Consider the following 27,825-nt stretch of genomic DNA (forward strand, 5'->3'; position numbering starts at 1 on the left):
TCGGTCAAACCACCTCACACCACACACTGTCCTCAAACATCATATTTCCAGCACTTTCCAACTCTATATATAGCCCACAACTTGCAACTATATAACATTGTTGGAACAACTAATTCTTCAAACATACCCATTTTTGGTTTCCAAGATAACGCTCTAGCCTTCCACACATTTTTCAAGGCTCCCAGAACTTTCGCCCCCTCCCCCACCCTATGATTCACTTCTGCTTCCATGGTTCCATCCGCTGCCAAATCCACTCCCAGATATCTAAAACATTTCACTTCCTCCAGTTTTTCTCCATCAAAACTTACCTCCCAATTGACCTGTCCCTCAACCCTACTGTACCTAATAACCTTGCTCTTATTCACATTTACTCTCAGCTTTCTTCTTTCACACACTTTACCGAATCAGCCACCAGCGCTGTATCATCAGCGAACTTTACCGAATCAGCCACCAGCGCTGTGTCATCAGCGAACAACAGCTGACTCACTTCCCAAGCTCTCTCATCCACAACAGAATGCATACTTGCCCCTCTCTCCAAAACTCTTGCATTTATCTATGAGTCCACGGGGAAAATGAAATACAATAAGTTCCCAAGTGCACTTTCGTGTAATAACCACATCATCAGGGGAGACACAAGAGAGAAATATAACAGTCAGTTGATATACATCGAAGAGACGTAGCTAGGACGCCATTTGGTAAACAAGTGATTGTCCAAGACAGACAACGAGCGTATCATAAATTTATTGTGGAGAAGGTGAATTGTTTAAAAATTTTATCAACAATAAAGTTATCCATTTTTAATAGACCATCACTAATATTAAGATTATAGTTCTTTGTGTATTCAACAATAGAAGATTCAATGATAATTCTCGTGGTTTTGGCGTTAGAGTTAATAACTGAGATGGCATTACTTTAGTCAATACAATGATCATAGTTTTTGACGTGATTAAACAAGGCATTTGATTCTTGTATTTGATGACGCGCAAAATTGTAATCCTTTCCAATATATATATATATATATATATATATATATATATATATATATATATATATATATATATATATATTATTCATATCTTTATTATACTTAGTCGTTGTCTCCCGCGTTTGCGAGGTAGCGCAAGGAAACAGACGAAAGAATGTCCCAACCCACCCACATACACATGTATATACATAAATGCCCACACGCGCTCATATACATACCTATACATTTCAGCGTATACATACTTAGGCATATACAAATATATACATGTGCATATTCATACTTGCTGCCTTCATCCATTTTCGTCGCCACCCCGCCTCACATGATATGGCACCCCCCTCCCCCCCGCATGTCCGCGAGGTAGCGCTAGGAAAAGACAAGAGGCCACATTCGTTCACACTCAGTCTCTAGCTGTCATGTAATAATGCACCGAAACCACAGCTCCCTTTCCACATCCAGGCCCCACCAAACTTTCCAATGTTTATATGTTCATGCTCGCCTTCATCCATTCTCGGCGCCACCCAGCCCCACAGGAAACAGCATCGCCACTCCCTGCATCAGCGAGGTGTCGCCCGGAAACAGACGAAGAAAACACACACACACACACACACACACACACGCACACGAATTTAATAGGTGACATTCACGTCATAATTCATTCCTGTTTGTGTATCGTCCGCTAGTCTCTACCGCATCTTCAGTCCATATTGCATTATTTCTCGTAAGACGTCTAGTGCGAACCGTAAGCACTGTGTTGTGCCTCCTGCGAAATACTTATATAAACAAAGGCACACAGAGGACCAGTGGTGAGGAGTGTCACTTGGGGTTAGCGAACGGAAGCTCCAAGTGATACATTTGATAAGACGAGAAGCCACCATGGCCAGTGTGAGTGACAGCGCCCCGTCCTGCTGTGTGTTCTCCTCCTCCTCCTGTGCTCCCCAGTTCATACATATCCCTTGGTCCTCCTCTACTGTCTTGCCAAGGTGCTCACACCTTGAGTTCTCTGGGACGCCAGTGAGTAACGTGGGAACTAAGGAGGAAGTGTAAATGTAACTAGAAATTCAAGTTGTGGCGTCAAGTTGACTCATCTGTCCAGACTGGAAGTGATCGTGGTGAAACATGATGATGCTCAAGATGTTCGTGATGATAAACATAGCTGTGGGAAGGTGATGATGCTACGGTGAATTTACAAGACAACATCAACCCCTCTAGCCATCTTGAAATACTAGAAAGATGGAAGAAGTGGAACTGGAGGTTATAGATGTTGATAATTTCTCCCTCCCAGTTAACCTGGAGTCGGTCGTGACCACCACCAGCAGCTCAGCCGATGATGATGATAATGATGTGATGACTAACACAGCGGACGACCGGGTTGTGGTTGCCTGTGGGGGAGACGAACAGACCAGCGAGGGAGGAACGGAAATAGATAAAGACGTGACTGTGGACGATAATGGCGGTGGTGGAGAAAGGCAGCACAACATGGCCATCGGATCAGCTGCCGAAAACGACCATCAAATTCTAAGTATTGCGGGAGACGACGGAAGGAGTCACACCGTCGTGCAAAGTGTAGATGCAAAGACGACAAGACACGACCGTCTTAGTGTGGAGGGTCGTCCTCCGTCGCCTGGTGATGCAGGGGATTATGACGAGCCTGGCCAAGGTGGAGGTGAGGGGGAGGAAGCCGCCACCAGAGCAGGTCCAGTACAGGCCATTATCACGAACGCCACTGATGAAGGTCAGTCCCGGCATCTACATACGATATATATATATAAATATATATATATATATATATATATATATATATATATATATATATATATATATATATATATATATATAGGTTATATCTGGACGAAAACAATGAATAACTAATGTGCCGAAGCCACACGGAGCAAAGTACAATGATTCGAGTTCATGATGGAATTTCATTATCTCATAAAAGCTTTCTTAATCACAGACTCCTAGTGATCAACCAGCTTGTGCCAGGAAGCCTGGTATACAAAACCTAAACAATCTTGTGTTGGGAAGCCTAGTATCCAAAGCTTAATACCATGATAGGAATGTTAGTATACAAAGCCTAGTACCATAAAAGAAGCTTAGTGATCAAAGCCTAGTACCATAAAAGAAGCTTAGTGATCAAAGCCTAGTACCATAAAAGAAGCTTAGTGATCAAAGCCTAGTACCATAAAAGAAGCTTAGTGATCAAAGCCTAGTACCATGATAGGAATGTTAGTATACAAAGCCTAGTACCATGATAGGAATGTTAGTATACAAAGCCTAGTACCATAATAAGAAGCTTAGTGATCAAAGCCTAGTACCATAATAGGAATGTTAGTATACAAAGCCTAGTACCATGATAGGAATGTTAGTATACAAAGCCTAGTACCATAAAAGAAGCCTAGTGATCAAAGCCTAGTACCATAATAGGAATGTTAGTATACAAAGCCTAGTACCATAATAGGAATGTTAGTATACAAAGCCTAGTACCATAAAAGAAGCTTAGTGATCAAAGCCTAGTACCATAAAAGAAGCCTAGTGATCAAAGCCTAGTACCATGATAGGAATGTTAGTATACAAAGCCTAGTACCATGATAGGAATGTTAGTATACAAAGCCTAGTACCATGATAGGAATGTTAGTATACAAAGCCTAGTACCATGATAGGAATGTTAGTATACAAAGCCTAGTACCATGATAGGAATGTTAGTATACAAAGCCTAGTACCATAATAGGAATGTTAGTATACAAAGCCTAGTACCATAATAGGAATGTTAGTATACAAAGCCTAGTACCATGATAGGAATGTTAGTATACAAAGCCTAGTACCATGATAGGAATGTTAGTATACAAAGCCTAGTACCATAATAGGAATGTTAGTATACAAAGCCTAGTACCATAATAGGAATGTTAGTATACAAAGCCTAGTACCATAATAGGAATGTTAGTATACAAAGCCTAGTACCATAAAAGAAGCTTAGTGATCAAAGCCTAGTACCATAATAGGAATGTTAGTATACAAAGCCTAGTACCATAATAGGAATGTTAGTATACAAAGCCTAGTACCATAATAGGAATGTTAGTATACAAAGCCTAGTACCATAAAAGAAGCTTAGTGATCAAAGCCTAGTACCATAAAAGAAGCTTAGTGATCAAAGCCTAGTACCATAAAAGAAGCTTAGTGATCAAAGCCTAGTACCATAAAAGAAGTTAGTGATCAAAGCCTAGTACCATAAAAGAAGTTAGTGATCAAAAGCCTAGTACCATAAAAGAAGCCTAGTGATCAAAGCCTAGTACCATGATAGGAATGTTAGTATACAAAGCCTAGTACCATGATAGGAATGTTAGTATACAAAGCCTAGTACCATAATAGGAATGTTAGTATACAAAGCCTAGTACCATAAAAGAAGCTTAGTGATCAAAGCCTAGTACCATAAAAGAAGCTTAGTGATCAAAGCCTAGTACCATAAAAGAAGCTTAGTGATCAAAGCCTAGTACCATAATAGGAATGTTAGTATACAAAGCCTAGTACCATAATAGGAATGTTAGTATACAAAGCCTAGTACCATAATAGGAATGTTAGTATACAAAGCCTAGTACCATAAAAGAAGCTTAGTGATCAAAGCCTAGTACCATAAAAGAAGCTTAGTGATCAAAGCCTAGTACCATAAAAGAAGCTTAGTGATCAAAGCCTAGTACCATAAAAGAAGCTTAGTGATCAAAGCCTAGTACCATAAAAGAAGCTTAGTGATCAAAGCCTAGTACCATAAAAGAAGCTTAGTGATCAAAGCCTAGTACCATAAAAGAAGCTTAGTGATCAAAGCCTAGTACCATAAAAGAAGCTTAGTGATCAAAGCCTAGTACCATAAAAGAAGCTTAGTGATCAAAGCCTAGTACCATAAAAGAAGCTTAGTGATCAAAGCCTAGTACCATAAAAGAAGCTTAGTGATCAAAGCCTAGTACCATAAAGAAGCTTAGTGATCAAAGCCTAGTACCATAAAAGAAGCTTAGTGATCAAAGCCTAGTACCATAAAAGAAGCCTAGTGATCAAAGCCTAGTACCATAAAAGAAGCTTAGTGATCAAAGCCTAGTACCATAAAAGAAGCTTAGTGATCAAAGCCTAGTACCATAAAAGAAGCTTAGTGATCAAAGCCTAGTACCATAAAAGAAGCTAGTGATCAAAGCCTAGTACCATAAAAGAAGCTTAGTGATCAAAGCCTAGTACCATAAAAGAAGCTTAGTGATCAAAGCCTAGTACCATAAAAGAAGCTAAGTGATCAAAGCCTAGTACCATAAAAGAAGCTTAGTGATCAAAGCCTAGTACCATAAAAGAAGCCTAGTGATCAAAGCCTAGTACCATGATAGGAATGTTAGTATACAAAGCCTAGTACCATGATAGGAATGTTAGTATACAAAGCCTAGTACCATGATAGGAATGTTAGTATACAAAGCCTAGTACCATGATAGGAATGTTAGTATACAAAGCCTAGTACCATGATAGGAATGTTAGTATACAAAGCCTAGTACCATAAAAGAAGCCTTAGTGATCAAAGCCTAGTACCATAAAAGAGCTTAGTGATCAAAGCCTAGTACCATAAAGAAGCTTAGTGATCAAAGCCTAGTACCATAAAGAAGCCTAGTGATCAAAGCCTAGTACCATGATAGGAATGTTAGTATAACAAAGCCTAGTACCATAGAAGGAAATGTAGTATCAAAGCCTAGTACCATGATAGGAATGTTAGTATACAAAGCCTAGTACCATGATAGGAATGTTAGTATACAAAGCTAGTACCATGATAGGAAATGTTAGTATACAAAGCCTAGTACCATGATAGATGTTAGTATATCAAAGCCTAGTACCATATAGGAATGTTAGTATAACAAAGCCTAGTACCATGATAGGAATGTTAGTATACAAAGCCTAGTACCATGATAGGACTGTTAGTATACAAAGCCTAGTACCATGATAGGATGTTAGTTATACAAAGCCTAGTACCATGATAGGAATGTTAGTATACAAAGCCTAGTACCATAAAGAAGCTTAGTGATCAAAGCCTAGTACCATAAAAGAAGCTTAGTGATCAAAGCCTAGTACCATAAAAGAAGCTTAGTGATCAAAGCCTAGTACCATAAAAGAAGCCTAGTGATCAAAGCCTAGTACCATAAAAGAAGCTTAGTGATCAAAGCCTAGTACCATAAAAGAAGCTTAGTGATCAAAGCCTAGTACCATAAAAGAAGCTTAGTGATCAAAGCCTAGTACCATAAAAGAAGCTTAGTGATCAAAGCCTAGTACCATAAAAGAAGCTTAGTGATCAAAGCCTAGTACCATAAAAGAGCTTAGTGATCAAAGCCTAGTACCATAAAAGAAGCCTAGTGATCAAAGCCTAGTACCATAAAAGAAGCTTAGTGATCAAAGCCTAGTACCATAAAAGAAGCTTAGTGATCAAAGCCTAGTACCATAAAAGAAGCTTAGTGATCAAAGCCTAGTACCATAAAGAAGCTTAGTGATCAAAGCCTAGTACCATAAAAGAAGCTTAGTGATCAAAGCCTAGTACCATAAAAGAAGCCTAGTGATCAAAGCCTAGTACCATAAATAGATGCTAGTGATCAAGCTAGTACCATAAAGAAGCCTAGTGATCAAAGCTAGTACCATAAAAGAAGCTTAGTGATCAAAGCCTAGTACCATAAAAGAAGCTTAGTGATCAAAGCCTAGTACCATAAAAGAAGCTTAGTGATCAAAGCCTTAGTACATAAAAGAAGCCTAGTGATCAAAGCCTTAGTACCATAAAAGAAGCTTAGTGATTCAAAGCCTAGTACCATAAAAAGAAGCTTAGTGATCAAAGCCTAGTACCATAAAAGAAGCTTAGTGATCAAAGCCTAGTACCATAAAAGAAGCTTAGTGATCAAAGCCTAGTACCATTGAAAGGAAGTTAGTGATCAAAGCCTAGTACCATGAAAAGAAGCTTAGTGATCAAAGCCTAGTACCATAAAGGATGTTAGTATACAAAGCCTGTACCATGAAAGGAATGTTAGTATACAAAGCCTAGTACCATGATAGGAATGTTAGTATACAAAGCCTAGTACCATGATAGGAATGTTAGTATACAAAGCCTAGTACCATGATAGGAATGTTAGTATACAAAGCCTAGTACCATAATAGGAATGTTAGTATACAAAGCCTAGTACCATAATAGGAATGTTAGTATACAAAGCCTAGTACCATAAAAGAAGCTTAGTGATCAAAGCCTAGTACCATAAAAGAAGCTTAGTGATCAAAGCCTAGTACCATAAAAGAAGCTTAGTGATCAAAGCCTAGTACCATAAAGAAGCTTAGTGATCAAAGCCTAGTACCATAAAAGAAGCTTAGTGATCAAAGCCTAGTACCATAAAAGAAGCTTAGTGATCAAAGCCTAGTACCATAAAAGAAGCTTAGTGATCAAAGCCTAGTACCATAAAAGAAGCTTAGTGATCAAAGCCTAGTACCATAAAAGAAGCTTAGTGATCAAAGCCTAGTACCATAAAAGAAGCTTAGTGATCAAAGCCTAGTACCATAAAAGAAGCTTAGTGATCAAAGCCTAGTACCATAAAGAAGCTTAGTGATCAAAGCCTAGTACCATAAAAGAAGCTTAGTGATCAAAGCCTAGTACCATAAAAGAAGCTTAGTGATCAAAGCCTAGTACCATAAAAGAAGCTTAGTGATCAAAGCCTAGTACCATAAAAGAAGCTTAGTGATCAAAGCCTAGTACCATAAAAGAAGCTTAGTGATCAAAGCCTAGTACCATAAAAGAAGCTTAGTGATCAAAGCCTAGTACCATAAAAGAAGCTTAGTGATCAAAGCCTAGTACCATAAAAGAAGCTTAGTGATCAAAGCCTAGTACCATAAAAGAAGCTTAGTGATCAAAGCCTAGTACCATAAAAGAAGCTTAGTGATCAAAGCCTAGTACCATAAAAGAAGCTTAGTGATCAAAGCCTAGTACCATAAAAGAAGCTTAGTGATCAAAGCCTAGTACCATAAAAGAAGCTTAGTGATCAAAGCCTAGTACCATAAAAGAAGCTTAGTGATCAAAGCCTAGTACCATAAAAGAAGCTTAGTGATCAAAGCCTAGTACCATAAAAGAAGCTTAGTGATCAAAGCCTAGTACCATAAAAGAAGCTTAGTGATCAAAGCCTAGTACCATAAAAGAAGCTTAGTGATCAAAGCCTAGTACCATAAAAGAAGCTTAGTGATCAAAGCCTAGTACCATGATAGGAATGTTAGTATACAAAGCCTAGTACCATGATAGGAATGTTAGTATACAAAGCCTAGTACCATGATAGGAATGTTAGTATACAAAGCCTAGTACCATGATAGGAATGTTAGTATACAAAGCCTAGTACCATGATAGGAATGTAAGTATACAAAGCCTAGTACCATAAAAGAAGCTTAGTGATCAAAGCCTAGTACCATAAAAGAAGCTTAGTGATCAAAGCCTAGTACCATAAAAGAAGCTTAGTGATCAAAGCCTAGTACCATAAAAGAAGCTTAGTGATCAAAGCCTAGTACCATAAAAGAAGCTTAGTGATCAAAGCCTAGTACCATAAAAGAAGCTTAGTGATCAAAGCCTAGTACCATGATAGGAATGTTAGTATACAAAGCCTAGTACCATGATAGGAATGTTAGTGTACAAAGCCTAGTACCATGATAGGAATGTTAGTATACAAAGCCTAGTACCATGATAGGAATGTTAGTATACAAAGCCTAGTACCATAATAGGAATGTTAGTATACAAAGCCTAGTACCATAATAGGAATGTTAGTATACAAAGCCTAGTACCATGATAGGAATGTTAGTATACAAAGCCTAGTACCATAAAAGAAGCTTAGTGATCAAAGCCTAGTACCATGATAGGAATGTTAGTATACAAAGCCTAGTACCATGATAGGAATGTTAGTATACAAAGCCTAGTACCATGATAGGAATGTTAGTATACAAAGCCTAGTACCATGATAGGAATGTTAGTATACAAAGCCTAGTACCATGATAGGAATGTTAGTATACTAAGCCTAGTACCATGATAGGAATGTTAGTATACAAAGCCTAGTACCATGATAGGAATGTTAGTATACAAAGCCTAGTACCATAATAGGAATGTTAGTATACAAAGCCTAGTACCATGATAGGCCTGTTAGTATCCAAAGCTAGTACCATGATAGGATGTTAGTATACAAGCCTAGTACCAGATAGGATGTAGTATAACAGCTCGTAACTGAAGGTACAGTTTAGTATACAACGTAGTACCATGATAGGTATTGTAGTTTACCAAGCTCCTAGTACCATAATAAGGAATGTAAGTAATACCATAGCATATTAGTACCATAAATAGGATGTTAGTTACAAAGCCTTTTTTAGTACCATAAAGAAGCTTATTGATCAAAGCTAGTACCATGATAGGAATGTTATAAGTATACAAAGCTAGTACCATAATAGGAATGTTCTTAGTATACAAAGCTTAGTACCATAATAGAATGTTAGATTATACAAAGCTTTTGTACATAAAAGAAGCTTTAGTGATCTCAACAGCTAGTACATAGTGAGTAAGCTTAGTGTACAAATCCTAGTTAACCCAACGAGAAGCTAAGGGTACAACGCTGAGTCAAAAGTGAAGCTAGGGATATAATATTATATAATATATATATATATATATAATAAATCTTTATATATATATTATATATCTATTATATATATTAAAATATATATATTTATTTATATATATATATATATATATATATAAATATAAATATATAATATATTCTCTTCATAATCTTTCTATCAAACTATTCGCATTCCCGCGTTGCACGGTAGCGTTAAGAAAGAGGATGGGCTCTGAGGGAATATCCGCACTGGCCATTTACTGTTTTTTTTGGAAAATAACAACGAAAAACGAGAAGGGGAGGCTTTCCAGCCCCCGCTCCTCCACTTTTACGTCGACTTCAACGACACTCAGGGACTAGTGGGCCGGTCATCTATTCCCCTAATCCCAGGGATAAATTTAATTATATTTTTCTATTACACTAATCGCATTTTCCCGCGTTAGCGAGTTATCCGTTAAGCACGAGGCCAGTGCAATAAAGGAATCAACCCTTTCCAATAACCCCCCCACCCTCACACACCCCCCCCAACCAACACCTAAAAAACCCCAACCCCCCCCCTACATCCCCACCACAATACCCCCACCCCCACATCCCCAAACCCCAATACAACAACCCCATAATACACCTAAACAACAAACCCTACCAAACCCCCCACCTACCACCACAACATCCTAAAACCCCCCAATCCACATCTCATGCCCACAACCTCTCCCCCCACAAATTTCCAACCAATCACCCTCCAAACCTCCCCCCCCATCCATCCCCAAATCAAACACCCCCCTCCACTATCAACCCACCCACCCCCCCCAACCCACCCCCCCAACCACCCCCATTCTCCACCCTTCCCCATCCTCCCCCTCCACCAATCCCCACACAAACCATCCCAACACCAATATCCCATCAAACCACAATCACCCCCCAAACAATCAAAAAAACTCCCAACCCACACCCCCCCAACCACACCCCACCCAACCCCTCTCCAAAACCCTCACCACCCATCACCCCCACCCCCCACCCCCCCCCAATCAAAACACCTAAAACTACCAACAACCCCTCCCCCCCATCACCCCCACCAAACAAATCCCCCCATCAAACCCCCCAATCATCACACAAATCCCCAACCCACCCCACCCACCCACACCAAACCCTTACACCACCCCCCCCCCAACAACCAAATAACAAATCCCCCAACCCAAACCCCCCAAATCCAAAATACCAATTCCACATCTATCCAACCTCCCACCAACTTCCACCTCCCCTCACCCACCCACCAATCCAACCAAACCCCCCCCCTCCCCCCCCCCCCTACCCCCAAAAAACCCCACCCAACCAATCCACCCACCCCCCCTAACCTAAATCCTTCAAAACCAAACCCTCCCCTAAAACCCAAACCATAACCCCCCCCCCCAACTCCCCCCACTCCCCACCTCCCCAACCCCACATCCCACACACCACCCCCCCCCAACCCCCCCCCCCCCCAACCACACAACACCCCCACCCCCCCCAACCAATAACAACCTACCCCCAACTCCCAACACTCATAACCCAAATAACACAATACCAACTCCCCCCCCCAAACAAACCCCCCCCCACCAACCCCCCCCCCTATAAAACAACACCCCCACCAAAACCATCACCCACACACCCCACCAACCAAATCCCACCAAAAACCAAAAATCACAAACACAATACCAACATCCCCAAAAAAAAAAAAAAAACACCCACACACCTACCACCTCCCAACAAACCATTCCCCACATAACCACCATCCCCCACCCTCAAACACATATCACTAACCCAATACTCTTCACCAACCACGCACAAACCTTTCTAATCTGACCACCTCCACGCTTATGCCTCAAGCATCTTTTGCACAAGCCACATGTCTTCCTTAAAACACCCATTCCTCCCCACTCCCCTTACGTCATTTGCCCTCACCTTTTTCCATTCTGCACTCAGTCTCTCCTGGTACTTCCTCACACAAGTCCCCTTTAAAAGCTCACTTACTCTCACCACTCTCTTCACCCCAACATTCCCTCTTCTTTTCTGAAAACCTCTACAAGAGGTTCGGCTCCACAAGATAATGATCAGACATGCATCCAGTTGCCCCTCGCAGCACATTGACATCCGAAAGTCTCTCTTTCATGCGCCTATCAATCAACACGTAATCCAATAACGCTCTCTGATCATCTCTCCTACTTACATACGCATACTTATATATATCTCTTTTTCAACCAGATATTCCCAATCACCAGTCCTTTTTCAGCACACTAATCTACAAGCTCTTCACCATTTCCATTTCCAGCACTGAACAACCCATGTACACCTATTATACCTTCAACTGCCACATTACTCACTTTTGCATTCAAATCACCCATCATTATAACCCGGTCTCATGCATCAAAGCTGCTAACACACACACTCTCATGATCTATCTTCTCATGAGCAGGTGCATAGGCACCAATAATCACCCATCTCTCTCCACCACTTTCAGTTTTACCCATATCAATTTAGAGTTTCCTTTCTTACGCTTTATCACATACTCCCACAACTCCTGCTACAGGAGTAGTGCTACTCCTTCCTTTGCTCTTGTCCTCGCACCAACCCTTGACTTTACTCCCAAGACATTCCCAAACCGCCCTTCCCCTTTACCCTTGAGCTTCGTTTCACTCAGAGCCAAAACATCCAGGTTCCTTTCCTCAAACATACTACCTATCTCTCCTTTTTCTCATCATGGTTAAATCCACACACATTTAGACACCCCAATCTGAGCCTTCGAGGAGGATGAGCACTCCCTGCATGACTCCGGTTTCCCCTTTTTGAAAGTTAGAATACAAATATTAAGAGCTTGTAGATTTGTTTGCTGAAAAAGGACAGGTGATTGGAAATACTTGGTTTTTAAACGAGAGATACACATAAGTATACCTATGTAAGTAGGAGGGATGGCCAGAGAGTGTTATTGGATTACGTGTTAATTGATAGGCGCGTGAGAGACTTTTGTATGTTAATGCGCTGAGAGGGATATCTGATCATTATTTTGTGGAGGCGAAGGTGAAGATGTGTAGAAGTTTTCAGAAGAGAGAATGTTGGGGTGAAGAGAGTGGTGAGAGTAAGTGAGCTTGGAAAGGAAACTTGTGTGAGGAAGTACCAGGAGAGATTGAGTGCAGAATGGAAAACGGTGAGAGCAAATGACATAAGGGGAGTGGGGGAGGGATGGGATGTATCTATTGAAGCAGTGATGGCTTGCGCAAAAGATGCTTGTGGCATGAGAAAGGTGGGAGGTGAGCAGAATAGAAAGGGTAGTGAGAGGTGGGATGAAGAAGTAAGATTGTTAATGAAAGAGGAGAGAGGCTTTTGGACGATTTTTGCAGGGAAATAGTGCAAATAACTGGGAGATGTATAATAGAAAGAGGCAACAGGTTAAGAGAAAGGTGCAAGAGGTGAAAAAGAGGGAAAAAGAGAGTTGGGGTGAGAGAGTATCATTAAATTTTAGGGGGAATAAAAGATGTTTTCGAAGGTGGCAAAAAAAGTGCGTAAGACAAGAGAACAAATGGGAACATCGATGAAGGGGGCAAATGGGGAGGTAATAACAAGTAGTGGTGAAGTGAGAGGGAGATGGAGTGAGTACTTTGAAGGTTTGCTGAATGTGTTTGACGAAAGAGTGGCAGATGTAGGGTGGTTTTGTCGCGGTGGTGTGCGAAGTGAGAGGGTCAGGAAGAATGATTTGGTAGTGAAAGCTTTGCGGAGGATGAAAGCCGGCAATGCGGCGGGTTTGGATGATATGGCAGTGGAATTTATTAAGAAAAGGGGGTGACTGTGTTGTTGACTGGATGTTGAGGATATTCAATGTATGTATGGTTTATGGTGAACTGCTTGAGGATTGGCGAAATGCGTGCATAGTGCCATTGTACAAGGGCAAAGGGGATAAAGGTGAGTGTTCAAATTACAGAGGTATAAGTTTGTTGAGTATTCCTGGAAAATTATATGGGAGGGTATTGATTGAGAGGGCGAAGGCATGTACAGAGCATCAGATTGGGAAAGAGCAGTGTGGTTTCAGAAGTGGTAGAGGATGTGTGGATCAGGTGTTTGCTCTGAAGAATGTATGGGAGAAATACTTAGAAAAATAGATGGATTTGTATGTAGCATTTATGGATATGGAAAAGGCACATGACAGATTTGACAGAGATGCTCTGTGGAAGGCATTAAGAATATATGGTGTGGGAGGCAAGTTGCTAGAAGCAGTGAAAAGTTTTTATCGATGACGTAAGGCATGTGTACGGGTAGGAAGAGAGGAAACTGACTGGTTCTCAGTGAATGTAGGTTTGCGGCAGGGGTGCGTGATGTCTCCATGGTTGTTTAATCTGTTTATGGATTGGGTTGTTAGGGAGGTGAATGCAAGAGTTTTGGAGAGAGGGGCAATTATGCAGTCTGTTGTGTGTGAGAGGGCTTGGCAAGTGAGTCAGTTGTTCGCTGATGATACATTGCTGTTGGCTGATTCGTGTGAGAAACTGCAGAAGCAGTGACTGAGTTTGGTAAGGTGTGTGAAAGAAGAAAGCTGAGAGTAAATGTGAATAAAAGCAAGGTTATTAGGGTCAGTAGCGGTGAGGGACAAGTTAATTGGGAGGTAAGTTTGAATGGAGAAAAACTGTAGGAAGTGAAGTGTTTTAGATATCTGGGAGTGGATTTGGCAGCGGATGGAACCATGGAAGCGGAAGCAAGTCACAGGATGGGGGAGGGGCTAAGGTTCTGGAAGAGTTGAAGAATGTGTGTAAGGCCAGAACGTTATCTCGGAGAGCAAAAATGGGTAAGTTCGATGGAATAGTAGTTCCAACAATGTTATATTGTTGTGAGGTATGGACTATAGATAGGGTTGTGCGGAGGAGGGTGGATACGTTGGAAATTAGATGTTTGAGGTAGTTTGATAGATGGTGTGAGGTAGTGTGAGTAATGAAAGGGTAAGAGAGATGTGTGGTAATAAAAGGAGTGTGGTTAAGAGAGCAGAAGAGGGTGTATTGATATGATTTGGTGACATGGAGAGAATGAGTGAGGAAAGATTGCCCAAGAGGATATATGTGTCAGAAGTGGAGGGAACGAAAAGTGGGAGACCAAATTGGAGGTGGAAGGATGGAGTGAAAAAGATTTTGAGCGATCGAGCCTGAACATACAGGAGGGTGAAAGGCGTGCAAGGAATAGAGTGAATTAGAACGATGTGGCATACCGGGGTCGACGTGCTGTCAATGATTGAACCAGGACATGTGAAGCGTCTGGGGTAAACCATGGAAAGTTTTGTGGGGCCTGGATGTGGAAAGAGATGTGGTTTCGGTGCATTATACATGACATCTAGAGACTGAGTGTGAACGAATGTGGCCTTTGTTGTCTTTTCCTAGCGCTACCTCGCACACATGAGGGGGGGAGGGGGTTGTTATTTCATGTGTGGCGGGGTGGCGACGAGAATGGATGAAGGCAGCAAGCATGAATATATATATATATATATATATATATATATATATATATATATATATATACGATGAACGTATAGGTATGTATACTTGGAAATCTAGAGAGTTCGTCAGTAAGGTCGTTACAAGAAGCCGTCCATTTCCCAGTATGTGACATATTACGGTCGTGAGGGAGGCCGGTCTGTAGTTCTGTGCCTTCCTCCTCCTCCTCCTCTCCCCTGACACTTTACCTTTATCCTGTGACGTCTTGAACAAGACTTCGAGTCGAGTATATCTGCGCACATCATCTCCAGCTTCATATGGTGATATTTCATCCGGACCACGAGTCTTATATGGCTCAAAAGTCTTTAATGTCTTCTAAATATCCCAATGCTCTCCCAGTCCTTCCCATTCCATCTCAGTATCTCTCTCTCTCTCTCATACACCCTTCAACCGTTGGCTGGTCTGGGGTACCGTCTGCATCACTAGATGATCCTTTGTCTTTTCGATATCTTTTACTGATTCACTTGTTCTTTGCCCTGCGCTCCATATCTGAGGTTACGAGGACCCATGTTCCCTCCTCCCTCCTTGTAGAGTTCGCGGAGCCTTCCACCACAGCGCCGTGGCTCTTGTCCATTGAATTTCGAATCCCTTAGAAGAAGTCATTGAGTTCTGGGAGGTTTCCAGGATTCTGTCTCTCTCTCTCTCTCTCTCTCTCTCTCTCTCTCTCTCTCTCTCTCTCTCTCTCTCTCTCTCTCTCTCTCTCTCTCTCTCTTGTTCTGTTATCTATACCCTCTTTTACCACATGTGTCCACCATTACCTGGTCTGCTGTATTCCAACTGGTGTATCGTATATGATATTATCAACACCCATGCAAATATATGGGAAGGCAAGATACTGGAATCATGATATGTACGTCACTCAGGTCCTAATGTCCTCAGTGACACACACACACACACACACACACACACACACACACACACACACACACACACACACACACACACACAGGGCATACGAAGCCAGGTACCCATTTATCGACCAGCTCGGAGTGGAGGATGAATACCTGGGTTGGGTTCAGGCCGAATGCCCCGCTCAGAATTCGGACGCATGAGGGTCCAACTACGGACTGGTCTGTCTGTACTGACTCTGGGTCAGCACAGACCAAACCTGTAATATACGATGTGTCAATATGACAACTTCAACAGGATCTCGCGACCAATAATGTACCCGTTTCTATTTCTTATGTTTATCGCGGAAGACCTCTGTGTGTTTGGCTGGCCACCACATCACACAGGTCTCTACACTCTGACACATACAGAACAGCGATATGCCTTCGCCGTTACTCTCTCTCTTTCGAAATTCTTTATCACTTTTGTTTTTTTTAACTCTAAAATGACTTTTAAAAAGGGATGATTTTCTCCAGGTTCTGACGACCTTTCCGCGAGACGATTCATAATATTCAAATTACCATACGTTCTGGTCATCTTCTCATTTGTGTTTTCTCTAAATGTCTGTTTTCTGTGCTATGTTGTATGATGCTGTATGTCATTTAGAGATATGCGAAGTAGAGAGAGAAAGCCTTAGCCAGGAGGGTTTATAGAGTTTGAACAAAAGAATTTCTTTAACCCATTTTCTCTCCTGAAACATGGTTAGAGGATAGATTGGTCCTCCTCCTCCTTCTTCCTACATTCAGTGTGTAAGGTCACAGCGTTTGCCCTTCCCAGGGGCATCTACAGCTGTACTCGTGAGAGATGTGTGACGTTTCTATCTGACCTGCAAGGTCAAGAGACTTTATAGATGGAGTAAAAACGTGCACGGGGATAAAAGTGTACTAAAGCGATGTGGTATACGGGGGGCGACATGCTATCAGTGGATTGTATCCCCCTCGCGTCCCTCCTTCTCTTTCTTTTTCAACATTTTGATATACAGGTGAGAAGAAATCCGATGTCTCCTTACGTGAGGCAAATCTGTCATCACGGTACGTGAGGCAAATCCGTCATCTCGGTACGTGAGGCAAATCCGTCATCTCGGTACGTGAGGCAAATCCATCATCATCTCGGTACGTGAGACAAATCCGTCATCTCGGTACGTGAGGCAAATCCATCATCATCTCGGTACGTGAGGCAAATCCGTCATCTCTGTACGTGAGGCAAATCCATCATCATCTCGGTACGTGAGGCAAATCCGTCATCATTCTGTACGTGAGGCAAATTCGTCATCTTGGTACGTAAGGCAAATCCGTCATCTCGGTACGTGAGGCAAATCCGTCATCTCGGTACGTGAGGCAAATCCATCATCATCTCGGTACGTGAGGCAAATCCGTCATCTTGGTACGTGAGGCAAATCCGTCATCATCTCAGTACGTGAGGCAAATCCGTCATCTCAGTACGTGAGGCAAATCCGTCATCTCAGTACGTGAGGCAAATCCGTCATCTCGGTACGTGAGGCAAATCCATCATCATCTCGGTACGTGAGGCAAATCCGTCATCTCGGTACGTGAGGCAAATTCGTCATCTTGGTACGTGAGGGAAATCCGTCATCTTGGTACGTGAGGCAAATCCGTCATCTCGGTACGTGAGGCAAATCCGTCATCTCGGTACGTGAGGCAAATCCATCATCTCGGTACGTGAGGCAAATCCGTCATCTTGGTACGTGAGGCAAATCCATCATCATCTCAGTACGTGAGGCAAATCCGTCATCTCGGTACGTGAGGCAAATCCGTCATCTTGGTACGTGAGGCAAATCCGTCATCTCGGTACGTGAGGGCAAATCCGTCATCATCTCGGTACGTGAGGCAAATCCGTCATCTCGGTACGTGAGGCAAATCCGTCATCATCTCGGTACGTGAGGCAAATCCGTCATCTTGGTACGTGAGGCAAATCCGTCATCTCGGTACGTGAAGCAAATCCGTCATCATCTCGGTACGTGAGGCAAATCCGTCATCATCTCGGTACGTGAGGCAAATCCGTCATCATCTCGGTACGTGAGGCAAATCCGTCATCTCGGTACGTGAGGCAAATCCGTCATCTTGGTACGTGAGGCAAATCCGTCATCTCGGTACGTGAGGCAAATCCGTCATCATCTCGGTACGTGAGGCAAATCCGTCATCATCTTGATAGGTGAGGCAAATCCGTCATCTCGGTACGTGAGGCAAATCCGTCATCATCTCGGTACGTGAGGCAAATCCGTCATCTCGGCACGTGAGGCAAATCCGTCATCTTGGTACGTGAGGCAAATCCGTCATCTCGGTACGTGAGGCAAATCCGTCATCTTGGTACGTGAGGCAAATCCGTCATCTCGGTACGTGAGGCAAATCCGTCATCATCTCGGTACGTGAGGCAAATCCGTCATCATCTCGGTACGTGAGGCAAATCCATCATCATCTCGGTACGTGAGGCAAATCCGTCATCATCTCGGTACGTGAGGCAAATCCGTCATCTCGGTACGTGAGGCAAATCTGTCATCTTGGTACGTGAGGCAAATCCGTCATCTTGGTACGTGAGGCAAATCCGTCATCTCGGCACGTGAGGCAAATCAGTCATCTTGGTACGTGAGGCAAATCCGTCATCTTGGTACGTGAGGCAAATCCGTCATCTTGGTACGTGAGGCAAATCCGTCATCTCGGTACGTGAGGCAAATCCGTCATCTTGGTACGTGAGGCAAATCCGTCATCTCGGTACGTGAGGCAAATCCGTCATCATCTCGGTACGTGAGGCAAATCCGTCATCATCTCGGTACGTGAGGCAAATCCATCATCATCTCGGTACGTGAGGCAAATCCGTCATCATCTCGGTACGTGAGGCAAATCCGTCATCTCGGTACGTGAGGCAAATCCGTCATCTCGGTACGTGAGGCAAATCCGTCATCATCTCGGTACGTGAGGCAAACCGTCATCTCGGTACGTGAGGCAAATCTGTCATCTTGGTACGTGAGGCAAATCCGTCATCTTGGTACGTGAGGCAAATCCGTCATCTCGGCACGTGAGGCAAATCAGTCATCTTGGTACGTGAGGCAAATCCGTCATCTTGGTACGTGAGGCAAATCCGTCATCTTGGTACGTGAGGCAAATCCGTCATCTCGGTACGTGAGGCAAATCCGTCATCTTGGTACGTGAGGCAAATCCGTCATCTCGGTACGTGAGGCAAATCCGTCATCATCTCGGTACGTGAGGCAAATCCGTCATCATCTCGGTACGTGAGGCAAATCCATCATCATCTCGGTACGTGAGGCAAATCCGTCATCATCTCGGTACGTGAGGCAAATCCATCATCTCGGTACGTGAGGCAAATCCGTCATCATCTCGGTACGTGAGGCAAATCCGTCATCATCTCGGTACGTGAGGCAAATCCGTCATCATCTTGGTACGTGAGGCAAATCCGTCATCTCGGTACGTGAGGCAAATCCGTCATCTCGGTACGTGAGGCAAATCCGTCATCATCTCGGTACGTGAGACAAACCGTCATCTCGGTACGTGAGGCAAATCTGTCATCTTGGTACGTGAGGCAAATCCGTCATCTTGGTACGTGAGGCAAATCCGTCATCTCGGCACGTGAGGCAAATCAGTCATCTTGGTACGTGAGGCAAATCCGTCATCTTGGTACGTGAGGCAAATCCGTCATCTTGGTACGTGAGGCAAATCCGTCATCTCGGTACGTGAGGCAAATCCGTCATCTTGGTACGTGAGGCAAATCCGTCATCTCGGTACGTGAGGCAAATCCGTCATCATCTCGGTACGTGAGGCAAATCCGTCATCATCTCGGTACGTGAGGCAAATCCATCATCATCTCGGTACGTGAGGCAAATCCGTCATCATCTCGGTACGTGAGGCAAATCCGTCATCATCTCGGTACGTGAGGCAAATCCGTCATCTCGGTACGTGAGGCAAATCCGTCATCATCTCGATACGTGAGGCAAACCGTCATCTCGGTACGTGAGGCAAATCCGTCATCATCTCGGTACGTGAGGCAAATCCGTCATCTCGGTACGTGAGGCAAATCCGTCATCTTGGTACGTGAGGCAAATCCGTCATCTTGGTACGTGAGGCAAATCCGTCATCTCGGCACGTGAGGCAAATCAGTCATCTTGGTACGTGAGGCAAATCCGTCATCTTGGTACGTGAGGCAAATCCGTCATCTTGGTACGTGAGGCAAATCCGTCATCTCGGTACGTGAGGCAAATCCGTCATCTCGGTACGTGAGGCAAATCCGTCATCTCGGCACGTGAGGCAAATCCGTCATCTCGGTACGTGAGGCAAATCCGTCATCTCGGTACGTGAGGCAAAGCTGTCGTCTTGGTACGTGAGGCAAATCCATCATCTTGGTACGTGAGGCAAATCCGTCATCATCTCGGTACGTGAGGCAAATCCGTCATCTCGGTACGTGAGGCAAATCCGTCATCTTGGTACGTGAGGCAAATCCGTCATCTTGGTACGTGAGGCAAATCCGTCATCTTGGTACGTGAGGCAATTCTGTCATCATCTCAGTACGTGAGGCAAATCCGTCATCTCGGTACGTGAGGCTAATCCGTCATCTCGGTACGTGAGGCAAATCCGTCATCTCGGTACGTGGGGCAAATCCGTCATCTCGGTACGTGGGGCAAATCCGTCATCTCGGTACGTGAGGCAAATCCGTCATCTCGGTACGTGGGGCAAATCCATCATCTCGGTACGTGAGGCAAATCCGTCATCTCGGTACGTGAGGCTAATCCGTCATCTCGGTACGTGAGGCAAATCCGTCATCTCGGCACGTGAGGCATATCCGTCATCTTGGTACGTGAGGCAAATCTGTCATCTCGGTACGTAGGGCAAATCCATCATCTCGGTACGTGAGGCAAATCCGTCATCTCGGTACGTGAGGCTAATCCGTCATCTCGGTACGTGAGGCAAATCCGTCATCTCGGCACGTGAGGCAAGTCCGTCATCTTGGTACGTGAGGCAAATCTGTCATCATCTCGGTACGTGAGGCAAATCCGTCATCTCGGTACGTGAGGCAAATCCGTCATCATCTCGGTACGTGAGGCAAATCCGTCATCTTGGTACGTGAGGCAAATCCGTCATCTCGGTACGTGAGGCAAATCCGTCATCTCGGTACGTGAGGCAAATCCGTCATCATCTCGGTACGTGAGGCAAATTCGTCATCTCGGTACGTGAGGCTAATCCGTCATTTCGGTACATGAGGCAAATCGATCATCATCTCGGTACGTGAGGCAAATCCGTCATCTCGGTACGTGAAGCAAATCCGTCATCTCGGTACGTGAGGCAAGTCCGTCATCTTGGTACGTGAGGCAAATCCATCATCATCTCTGTACGTGAGGCAAATCCGTCATCTCGGTACGTGAGGCAAATCCGTCATCTCGGTACGTGAGGCAAATCCATCTGGGTACGTAAGGCAAATCTGTCATCTGGGTACGTGAGGCAAATCCGTCATCTCGGTACGTGAGGCGAATCCGTCATCTCGGTACGTGAGGCAAATCCGTCATCTCGGTACGTGAGGCAAATCCGTCATCTCGGTACGTGGGGCAAATCCATCATCTCGGTACGTGAGGCAAATCCGTCATCTCGGTACGTGAGGCTAATCCGTCATCTCGGTACGTGAGGCAAATCCGTCATCATCTCGGCACGTGAGGCAAATCCGTCATCTTGGTACGTGAGGCAAATCTGTCATCATCTCGGTACGTGAGGCAAATCCGTCATCTCGGTACGTGAGGCAAATCCGTCATCATCTCGGTACGTGAGGCAAGTCCGTCATCTCGGTACGTGAGGCAAGTCCGTCATCTTGGTACGTGAGGCAAATCCGTCATCATCTCGGTACGTGAGGCAAGTCCGTCATCTTGGTACGTGAGGCAAATCTGTCATCATCTCGGTACATGAGGCAAATCCGTCATCTCGGTACGTGAGGCAAATCCATCATCTCGGTACGTGAGGCAAATCTGTCATCATCTCGGTACGTGAGGCAAATCTGTCATCATCTCGGTACGTGAGGCAAATCCGTCATCTTGGTACGTGAGGCAAATCCGTCATCATCTCGGTACGTGAGGCAAATCCGTCATCTTGGTGCGTGAGGCAAATCCGTCATCTCGGTACGTGGGGCAAATCCATCATCTCGGTACGTGAGGCAAATCCGTCATCTCGGTACGTGAGGCTAATCCGTCATCTCGGTACGTGAGGCAAATCCGTCATCTCGGTACGTGGGGCAAATCCGTCATCGGTACGTGAGGCTAATCCGTCATCTCGGTACGTGAGGCAAATCCGTCATCTCGGCACGTGAGGCATATCCGTCATCTTGGTACGTGAGGCAAATCCGTCATCTCGGTACGTGGGGCAAATCCATCATCTCGGTACGTGAGGCAAATCCGTCATCTCGGTACGTGAGGCTAATCCGTCATCTCGGTACGTGAGGCAAATCCGTCATCTCGGCACGTGAGGCAAGTCCGTCATCTTGGTACGTGAGGCAAATCTGTCATCATCTCGGTACGTGAGGCAAATCCGTCATCTCGGTACGTGAGGCAAATCCGTCATCATCTCGGTACGTGAGGCAAATCCGTCATCTTGGTACGTGAGGCAAATCCGTCATCTCGGTACGTGAGGCAAATCCGTCATCTCGGTACGTGAGGCAAATCCGTCATCATCTCGGTACGTGAGGCAAATTCGTCATCTCGGTACGTGAGGCTAATCCGTCATTTCGGTACATGAGGCAAATCCATCATCATCTCGGTACGTGAGGCAAATCCGTCATCTCGGTACGTGAAGCAAATCCGTCATCTCGGTACGTGAGGCAAATCCGTCATCTAGGTACGTGAGGCAAATCCATCTGGGTACGTAAGGCAAATCTGTCATCTGGGTACGTGAGGCAAATCCGTCATCTCGGTACGTGAGGCAAATCCATCATCATCTCGGTACGTGAGGCAAATCCGTCATCTCGGTACGTAAGGCAAATCCGTCATCTCGGTACGTGAGGCAAATCCGTCATCTCGGTACGTGAGGCAAATCCGTCATCTCGGTACGTGAGGCAAATCCGTCATCTCGGTACGTGAGGCAAATCCGTCATCTCGGTACGTGAGGCAAATCCGTCATCTCGGTACGTGAGGCACAGTAATGCACTCTCTGTTCCAGACATCTCCAGCGACGTGACGGGCCGGACAGATGACGAAGACGAGGACTACTACACCGATGTGGAGACCTCCGACGGGTCGATCCTGGAGTCACACATGTCGGCGGACTCCGAGGACGAGTTCGACCTTGTGCGGACCTTGCGTCACTACCGCCGACGACGCCGACGCTCATCCGACAGCAGCAGCAGCGAGTCGAACTGCTCGTGCGACTCTTGCATCTCCAGGACCAACTGGAAGTTCTTCGACAGCGAGGAGGGTCCGCCAGGCGGTGAAAACACCGTGTACCGACGTGCCGCTCTGTGGATGGACGGCATGAAGTACATGTAGGTCATTTCTCACACGACTCGGAGTATTCTCTTATCCAGTAGTTATCTGTCATCTTCACTACGGTTATCTGTCATCTTCACTACAGTTATCTATCATCTTCACTACGGTTATCTGTCATCTTCACTACGGTTATCTGTCATCTTCACTACGGTTATCTGTCATCTTCACTACGGTTATCTATCATCTTCACTACGGTTATCTGTCATCTTCACTACGGTTATCTGTCATCTTCACTACGGTTATCTGTCATCTTCACTACGGTTATCTGTCATCTTCACTACCCCCCTTTCTTCGTGTCCTCGCTAATCTGCTCATGAGCATTCTTTATCGTAAACGGGCAACAGAGCACAGTAGGCGGGCAACAGAGCACAGTAGGCGGGCAACAGAGCACACTAAGCGGGCAACAGAGCACACTAAGCGGGCAACAGAGCACAGTAAGAGGGCAACAGAGCACAGTAAGCGGGCAACAGAGCACAGTAGGCGGGCAACAGAGCACACTAAGCGGGCAACAGAGCACAGTAAGAGGGCAACAGAGCACAGTAAGAGGGCATCAGAGCACACTAAGCGGGCAACAGAGCACATTAAGCGGGCATCAGAGCACACTAAGCGGGCAACAGAGCACAGTAAGAGGGCAACAGAGCACACTAAGCGGGCAACAGAGCACAGTAAGAGGGCAACAGAGCACAGTAAGCGGGCATCAGAGCACAGTAAGAGGGCAACAGAGCACAGTAAGCGGGCATCAGAGCACAGTAAGAGGGCAACAGAGCACACTAAGCGGGCAACAGAGCACAGTAAGAGGGCAACAGAGCACACTAAGCGGGCAACAGAGCACAGTAAGAGGGCAACAGAGCACAGTAAGCGGGCATCAGAGCACAGTAAGAGGGCAACAGAGCACAGTAAGCGGGCATCAGAGCACACTAAGCGGGCAACAGAGCACACTAAGCGGGCAACAGAGCACACTAAGCGGGCATCAGAGCACACTAAGCGGGCAACAGAGCACACTAAGCGGGCAACAGAGCACAGTAAGAGGGCATCAGAGCACACTAAGCGGGCAACAGAGCACAGTAAGCGGGCATCAGAGCACAGTAAGAGGGCATCAGAGCACACTAAGCGGGCAACAGAGCACACTAAGCGGGCAACAGAGCACACTAAGCGGGCAACAGAGCACACTAAGCGGGCAACAGAGCACAGTAAGAGGGCAACAGAGCACAGTAAGCGGGCATCAGAGCACAGTAAGAGGGCATCAGAGCACACTAAGCGGGCATCAGAGCACAGTAAGCGGGCAACAGAGCACACTAAGCGGGCAACAGAGCACACTAAGCGGGCAACAGAGCACACTAAGCGGGCATCAGAGCACACTAAGCGGGCAACAGAGCACAGTAAGCGGGCAACAGAGCACACTAAGCGGGCAACAGAGCACAGTAAGCGGGCAACAGAGCACACTAAGCGGGCAACAGAGCACACTAAGCGGGCATCAGAGCACACTAAGCGGGCAACAGAGCACAGTAAGAGGGCAACAGAGCACAGTAAGCGGGCAACAGAGCACAGTAAGAGGGCAACAGAGCACAGTAAGAGGGCAACAGAGCACACTAAGCGGGCATCAGAGCACACTAAGCGGGCAACAGAGCACAGTAAGCGGGCAACAGAGCACAGTAAGAGGGCAACAGAGCACATTAAGCGGGCATCAGAGCACACTAAGCGGGCAACAGAGCACAGTAAGCGGGCAACAGAGCACAGTAAGAGGGCAACAGAGCACAGTAAGCGGGCAACAGAGCACATTAAGCGGGCATCAGAGCACACTAAGCGGGCAACAGAGCACAGTAAGAGGGCAACAGAGCACAGTAAGCGGGCATCAGAGCACACTAAGCGGGCAACAGAGCACACTAAGCGGGCAACAGAGCACAGTAAGAGGGCAACAGAGCACAGTAAGAGGGCAACAGAGCACACTAAGCGGGCAACAGAGCACAGTAAGAGGGCAACAGAGCACACTAAGCGGGCAACAGAGCACACTAAGCGGGCAACAGAGCACAGTAAGTGGGCATCAGAGCACACTAAGCGGGCATCAGAGCACACTAAGCGGGCAACAGAGCACAGTAAGAGGGCAACAGAGCACAGTAAGAGGGCAACAGAGCACACTAAGCGGGCAACAGAGCACACTAAGCGGGCAACAGAGCACAGTAAGTGGGCAACAGAGCACACTAAGCGGGCAACAGAGCACAGTAAGCGGGCATCAGCGCACAGTAAGCGGACAACAGAGCACACTAAGCGGGCAACAGAGCACAGTAAGAGGGCGACAGAGCACAGTAAGCGGGCAACAGAGCACACTAAGCGGGCAACAGAGCACAGAAAGAGGGCAACAGAGCACACTAAGCGGGCAACAGAGCACACTAAGCGGGCAACAGAGCACACTATGCGGGCAACAGAGCACACTAAGCGGGGAACAGAGCACAGTAAGCGGGCAACAGAGCACAGTAAGCGGGCAACAGAGCACACTAAGCGGGCAACAGAGCACAGTAAGCGGGCAACAGAGCACACTAAGCGGGCAACAGAGCACAGTAAGCGGGCAACAGAGCACACTAAGCGGGCATCAGAGCACACTAAGCGGGCAACAGAGCACAGTAAGCGGGCAACAGAGTACACTAAGCGGGCAACAGAGTACACTAAGCGGGCAACAGAGCACAGTAAGAGGGCAACAGAGCACATTAAGCAGGCAACAGAGCACAGTAAGAGGGCAACAGAGCACAGTAAGAGGGCAACAGAGCACAGTAAGAGGGCAACAGAGCACACTAAGCGGGCATCAGAGCACAGTAAGAGGGCAACAGAGCACACTAACCGGGCAACAGAGCACACTAACCGGGCAACAGAGCACAGTAAGAGGGCAACAGAGCACAGTAAGAGGGCAACAGAGCACAGTAAGAGGGCAACAGAGCACACTAAGCGGGCAACAGAGCACAGTAACAGGGCAACAGAGCACACTAAGCCGGCATCAGAGCACAGTAAGCGGGCAACAGAGCACAGTAAGAGGGCAACAGAGCACAGTAAGAGGGCAACAGAGCACAGTAAGCGGGCAACAGAGTACAGTAAGAGGGCAACAGAGCACAGTGAGAGGGCAACAGAGCACAGTAAGCGGGCAACAGAGCACAGTAAGAGGGCAACAGAGCACAGTAAGAGGGCAACAGCTACAGTGGTGCTGTTTAGTGGGGAAAAGGGTCATTGGCCAGTCATTACGTAATCTGTTGACGTACAGAGATGAATAATGAATCACTCTGGTAATACTTTCCTTCACGCACGAGATAATTGACATCACTTCTATTCCATTACCAAATGAACTAATAGACTGTACATACGGCCCACAGCGGCTTTGCATATCACACTCAAACACGTAATCGAATACCCTTCGTGTCACATCCATGAGCAACGGGGTCTACACCGGTCAAATCCCATCAGGCTCACATTACCAGCAGTTAACATTTTACAAAACCTTATTTCCCTATTAGAGGAGATGATAGCCGAGCGGTTAGCGTTCGCGAATACCTCGAAAGGTCCTGGGTTCGAATCCTGGCTGTTAGAGGGTGTTATGTGTTCTATGACAGTGCGCGTTCATTTACACTATATTCATGTTCATATACCTCCATGTTTGTACAGTAAGGCTCTGTAAAAATGCTAACTGCTGGTAACGTGAGCCTGATGGGATTTGACCGGTGTAGACCCCGTTGCTCATGGATGTGAGACGAAGGATATATACACAAATATACGCATGTGAGTTGGAGAGATGGTCAACAGGCATTATTAGATTACGTATCAATTGATAGGAGTGTAAAAGTGAGACTTTAGATGTAAACGTGCCGAGTGGGGCAGCTGGTGGAGGCAAGGGTGAAGATTTATAAAGGTTTTTGAAAATGAGTAAACAATATCAGGGAGGAGAGATTAAGTGAGCTTGGAAAGGAGACTTGTGTGAAGAGATATTAGGAGAGATTGCGTGTAGAGTAGCAAAATGTGAAAGCAAATGAAGTGCGGGGAGTGGGTGGGGTATTTAGGGAAGCAAGAGATGCGAGTGATAAAGTGAGTATTTTAAAGGATTGCTAAATGTGTTTGATGATAGAATGGCAGATGTAGGGCATTTTGGCCGGGATGCGAAGTGATAGAGTTATGGAGAGTGGTTTGATGAAGAGAGAAGAGGTAGTGAAAGCCTTACGGAAGATGAAATGCAGCAAGGCGGCTAGAATGGATAGTACTGTTGTTGAATTTAGTAAGAAAGGGGTGACTGTGTTGGTGACTGGTGGAGAATTGGTGGAACATATGTATAGTCCCACTGTATAAAGGCGAGTGTTCAAACTA

At 45.4% G+C, this 27,825-nt stretch overlaps 1 protein-coding gene across 3 annotated transcripts in view; it reads left to right on the forward strand.

Moving 5' to 3' along the window:
- The first annotated feature begins 1,857 nt into the window (after window positions 1–1,857).
- Window positions 1,858–27,825, forward strand: part of LOC139754705 (uncharacterized) — a 50,845-nt gene continuing 24,877 nt past the window's right edge. The window contains exons 1-2 of one of the 3 annotated variants that reach the window (XM_071672272.1): window positions 1,858–2,717; window positions 23,162–23,483. In XM_071672272.1, coding sequence (XP_071528373.1) covers window positions 2,216–2,717; window positions 23,162–23,483 — 824 coding nt within the window. In that variant the 5' untranslated portion in view covers window positions 1,858–2,215. The remainder of the gene's footprint in view (window positions 2,718–23,161; window positions 23,484–27,825) is intronic. The other 2 variants (XM_071672274.1, XM_071672273.1) reach the window with 2 other exon arrangements.

The sequence above is a fragment of the Panulirus ornatus genome, chromosome 17, assembly GCF_036320965.1.
Source record: "Panulirus ornatus isolate Po-2019 chromosome 17, ASM3632096v1, whole genome shotgun sequence".
Classification (NCBI taxonomy): Eukaryota; Metazoa; Arthropoda; class Malacostraca; order Decapoda; family Palinuridae; genus Panulirus; species Panulirus ornatus.